Source organism: Rousettus aegyptiacus, unplaced genomic scaffold (genome assembly GCF_014176215.1).
Source record: "Rousettus aegyptiacus isolate mRouAeg1 unplaced genomic scaffold, mRouAeg1.p scaffold_m13_p_17, whole genome shotgun sequence".
Lineage (NCBI taxonomy): Eukaryota > Metazoa > Chordata > Mammalia > Chiroptera > Pteropodidae > Rousettus > Rousettus aegyptiacus.
Window position 1 is genome coordinate 45,237,502 of NW_023416292.1, and position 5,567 is coordinate 45,243,068.

Genomic DNA, 5,567 nt, shown 5'->3' on the forward strand with positions numbered 1-5,567 from the left:
TGGAATCTAAGGAACAAAAAGAACAAACTAATCAAAAACAGACTCACAAATATGGTGGACAATTTGGTGACAGACAGAGGGGAGGAGCCAAGAGAATGGAGTGAAGGATCAAAGAAGTACAAATTAGTAGTTGATAGATGGTCACAGGGATGAGGAGCACAGCATAAGGAATGCAGTTAGCATTAATATGATGGCTAGGTAGAGGGCCAGGGGAGGGACGGAGCAATCAGGGGATCATATTATGAACTATATAGATGTCTAATCAATGTACTGTATACTTGAAACTAATTTAAATTAAAAAAATAAATAACATTCTAATACTGATTAAATCAATCAATCAATCACTGTTGATATAAAGTACATTTAACTAGGCTTGCTATCACTTCTTTATTACTCTATTTTTCTGCATTTTTTTTTGTTCTATCAAACCTGGCTTCTTTTCTTTTTTATTTGTATGTTCTGCATTCTAATCTTTTCTCTTAACCCTCAAGATTGCATATAATGACAATGTTAAGGTTTAAAATTTACCACATGCATGTTATGTTTTGAAGTAACGTGCTAGATACACTGTGAGGCACTTCCTCACTTAATCCTTATAAGAACCCTATTTTAATTATTACCAATTTATAGAGTTTAAGTTATTGGTGCATGCTCAGTAATTATGTAAGACAACTTACTTTTAAATTTAGGTTATTCAAGTCAACAGTTTAGTGGTTATTAGAGGAAAAAGTGGGATGGGGGAGTTAGAATGTAGTAAAGGGGGTCAAATACATGGTGACAGAAGGAGATTTGACTTTGGGCAGTGAACACACGATGCAATATATTGATGATGTATTATTACAGAATTGTTAACTTAAAACCTTTACAATTTTATTAACCAATGTCGCTCCAATAAATTTAATTTAAAAATAAATCTAGGTTATTCCTCCCACTCCAAGCAAGAGCTCCTAAACTACATATTGCTTAAGTGAAAGCATGAGAAATAAAACTTTATGAAATTAGTATCAAATAAAATTTAGTTGTTTTATTGAAATACACCTTTAACGAAATTCATAATAAACTCAGCTAAATAATGCACCTATAAACATGACTGAAATTTGATCACTCCTAATAGTGAGAAAGGAAAGAAAAAAGACTACTTTACTCTTTACCTTTAATACCTAGTTTAATGTTTTTCACTTAGTAGCAGGTATATTAACAGAAGCTTGAAGAGTCAACTTACTTGCATACAGGATCTCACATTAAGTACGATTCTAGTTTACAGAAAGAAGAAAGGAAAATAAAAGACAGGTGAAAGGGAACTAATACATATTTTTAATGTCTTCTATGAGATAGCATGGAATTTCTTTTTGTGTGTTAACTTATTTAGTTCTTAAAATGCCTCACCAAGGAGACAGTAAGAATCCCATGTTGCCTAGGTGATGACAGACCGTAAGAGAGGTTAAGCCTAGCCCATGACATTTAGCTGGAAAATCATCCAAATTAAGTTTCAAAACCAGGTCTTTAGGATTCCAGTCCATGTTTTCTATCATCAGCTTCTTAGAATTTTAATTTATTCCTCCTTTATCCATATTTATCTATAAATAGTTTAATTTTATAAATATTTTAACCTTCCCTTTCTCTCTCTATATGTGTCTCTCTCTACACACACACACACACACACACACACACACACATATATATACAAATATGTATGTATACACATATATGGCCTGACATGCTTAACATGCATTCAAAGCTTAAATGATATTCTCCACTATTTCCTTTCGTGTAGGAAGAGTATTAACAAGCTGTACATTCTCTGAAAGATAATGCATCATTTGTCACATTTATCTGAGAAACCTGGCATTTTTAATGCATGAAAATGTCAAGGCTTTAGTTCTTGAAATTTATCATTTTCACACAGCTTTCTGAAGACCAATGTATAATCTCTACACTGGAAATTGAGAAAACTTGAAGAAAGACTTTCAAGTAAAAGGAATCAAGGTAACCTGAAGTCTTTGTTTCCTTTTTTCTTTTTTGGACAAAAATAATTTGTACATAGAATTGAAGTTTCATCCAGGACACTTTCCTGACCAATCAACTAGTTTATACAGTTTTTGAAAATGACTGTCTACTGAGAACCTTTTTCAGAGCCATTTTCACTTCTTTATTTCTCAGTATGTAGATAAGGAAATTGAGTAGTGGAGTGATCACAGTATAGGTCACTGCCACAAGCTGTTCTTTATCTGAGGAGTATAGAGATGTGGGCCTCAAGTAGATAAAGGAAGCACAGTCATAGTGGACAATAACCACCGTGAGGTGGGAGGCACAGGTGGTGAAGGCCTTATACTATCCTTCCACTGAGGAGATCTTAAGGATAGTGGAAACAATGAAGATGTAAGAGATAAAGATAAACACAAAGGGGACCAGCAACACCAGAATGCTGAGAGAAAAGATTACCATTTCTTTCAGGTTGGTGTCTGTGCAGTCCAGTTTTATGACAGGAAAAATGTCACAGAAAAAGTGGTTAATCAGATTGGAAGCACAGAAGGGTACACTAAATATCAGGATGTTGACAACCACGGAGATCAGGAAAACCACAGAAACTGTAGGCCAGAACCAACTGCAGGCGGGTGGCTCTGTTGACAATTAGTGTGTAGTTGAGAGGGTTGCAGATAGCCACATAGTGATCATTACCCATTACAGCAATTAGAAAACAGTTGGTACAAGTCAAGCCCACAAAAAAATAGAGCTGGGCAGCACACCCAGAAAAAGAAATAGCTGGACTTGTGAAAAGCAGATTGGTCAGCATTTTTGGTACAATGACCAAGGTGTAGCAGGTTTCACAGCAAGAGAGGACAAAGAAAAAGAAATACATGGGGGTGCGCAAACCCCAATGCAGACAAATGACAGTCATGATGGTGGTGTTGCCATCAGAGTGGTCAGATAAACCAATAAGAAAATAAAGAAGAGAAATATTTGGAGACCTTCTAGTTTTGAGAAGCATATAAGGATGAACTCAGTAATCATACTCTGGTTTTGTCTCTTCATTGGTCAGTGGATATCAGAATCAGACATCCTGAAATTGAGAACGGAAAGAATGTGACAAATGTGAAATGCCCCTAAACAACCTCCATTTGTGCTTCTGCACAAAGCCGATGATAACAGTCTGTAAAAATGGATAACATACAAGTTAAGCACACAGATAAAGGGGTGATGATGGGGGGAAAACAAGAAGCATGAAAAATAGTAACAAGTAATATCTCAATTTAAAGATATCTGAAGAGATTTCTTTATTTTTTAAAGTTATTTCTATTCTTTGTGTTCCTATTTGATGGAAAGTTCATACATAGTGTGTCAAATCAAGAAGGGATTTAGAGCTAGTTTTGTCTAATTCTATCATTTTATGGAAGAAGAAATTAAGACTTTAAAAGATTAACCCACATAAGAGCAATAGTCCTTAGAAATCACTTATCTTCACTTATTATGAAAATATGATTCAGGAAAAAAAACAACAAGAAAAGAAAACTGATCTATCTAGTCCCTTATATACTGACTCAAATATTGCTTGTTTAGATATAATATACTATTTTTTATTTAAAAGTATTGAGATTTATTTATTCATGAAAATTTGTGAGGTCTTTTGGACGGGCTCAGAATGATCTGATATATTGAGGTTTCACTTGTCGTGAGTGTATGGGAATTTCAAGTTAAGAATCTAACCAAAACTTAATTTATGCTCACAATGTGATGAGGCTCAGGCTGAAACCTCTACATGTTAGGCCTCTGCCTCAAGACCTGTTATCTCTATAATATTTTCGGAACAACTCTCACCATTATCTGTGGAAAGATCAACAGTTTGATTCAAAGAATACATTATGCTAAACCTTCATACTAGCCTTAGACAATCAGACAATGTGTATATCAGAAAAAAGCTCAAGAATCTACTCATTCAATCTGAACCCAATTCTGTAGACCTTTTTATATTAATCTGGGAAGTATTATCCGATCTCCATAGTCAAGGTCAAATTATAAGAAGCTTCAGAAAGCAGGCTGTTCTCTTGCTAGAAGACTTAATTGGCTAAAATGTCCTTATTTGAGATAAACTATGCCTACTGAAGAAATTATCACTTTTTTATTTGCCCTCACAAGAAGTTATTTATTTATTTATTTTTTTAAATGACAGACCTTCAGTTATTGGAATAAAGTGATCATATTCCTTTACAGGTCTTATTTTCCTTCTAACTAATAGTCTTAGTTCTTTCCATTACTTCTCATGACATTTCTAGAATTCTCTGTCCTAATCATCATCTCAGGTATTTTAGTCCAGAGTAGATCGTACCTCTGACCCTCAGCTGTAAGCCATATGGTTTGCTACAATTGCTCATCACTAATCTCTGTCTCTGTCTTTACAAATAACATTATATTTCCTTTCTTACTATTCTTTATCCCTGAGTATCCCTAAGACCTTGATTACAGTGTGCATTCACTTCTCTGTAATTTGTTCTGGGGTCATTTTTTGGAATGGGAGCATAGCGAGACTGGGAAGGATGTAAGATCTTGACTACCTAGAGTGTGATTATGGCTCTGCCACTGACCAGCTTTATGAATTTGTGGAAATCACTTCTTTGTGCCTCAGGTATTTATTTGAAATGGCAAAAATGATAGAAATAAAACAGTTTTTTTTTGTGTGCGAGTATAAATGTCCACAGTTAAGTTCCCGACTCACTGTAAGTATTGAATAGTGTTAGCTTTTAGTATCCAGCCCAACTCTATCATGTTACAAATGAAGAAGCTGAGGTCTAGTAAAGTAAAATATAAAGATCTAGGTTGCATAGCTATTTAATAGCAGAGGGGAGACCGGATCCTAAATATCCTAAACTGCCCCATCCAGGTCTGTGTCTTTTATTAACCTGCACCCTATTTTTAATATGTATTTTTTTGCACTGTGTGTTTATGTGCCAGTAGCTTAGAAAATAGATCAATCTTCTGTATGATCCTCATACAGGAAATCTGCTCCATCCTTCCATCTATCCTTTTTCTTATTCTTTCACCTTCAATGCATAACATACATTTTTCCTTTTGCTAAATTACATATTTGCCCTGCTACTCAGGCAGTTTCTTCCTATTTTTTAGGTTGTATATTTTAGAAACACTTATTGTTTTACACTCTCTTAATACTTTTCTAACTTTACTCTCCATATTCAGATGATAGGGATTTGTCCTGCTAGATCCCTGCCATTACTTTGTGGTCTCTACTGCTGTGTTTCTGCCTGGATCCTGATGCTATGATCCCCATCTCCTGTGCATAGTGTTCACCAGTTCTTCATCTGAATATTTCTTCGGTACCCAAAACATTTGTAGAGTGGATTGACAGATAATATTGCTAAGAGAAAGAGTGGTCTTACAACTATAAAACAAAGAAAACACTTACATGTATAGGCAGAGTTCTACCACAATCCCAAGTTTCTTTCTTCTGGATGCCTTTTATTTCTTTCTCTTGCCTGATTGTTCTAACTAGGACTTCCATTACTATATTGAATAAGAGTGGTGAGAATGGGCATTCATGTTTCGTTTCTTTCTAT

At 34.8% G+C, this 5,567-nt stretch overlaps 1 protein-coding gene across 1 annotated transcript; it reads right to left on the reverse strand.

The window, feature by feature from the left end:
• Positions 1-2,088: 2,088 nt before the first annotated feature.
• LOC107499729 (olfactory receptor 10T2) lies at positions 2,089-3,033 on the reverse strand. Its single transcript, XM_016124200.1, is given in 3 exon segments — positions 2,089-2,577; positions 2,579-2,913; positions 2,916-3,033. Coding segments are annotated over 3 exon segments (942 nt in total).
• Positions 3,034-5,567: the final 2,534 nt, after the last annotated feature.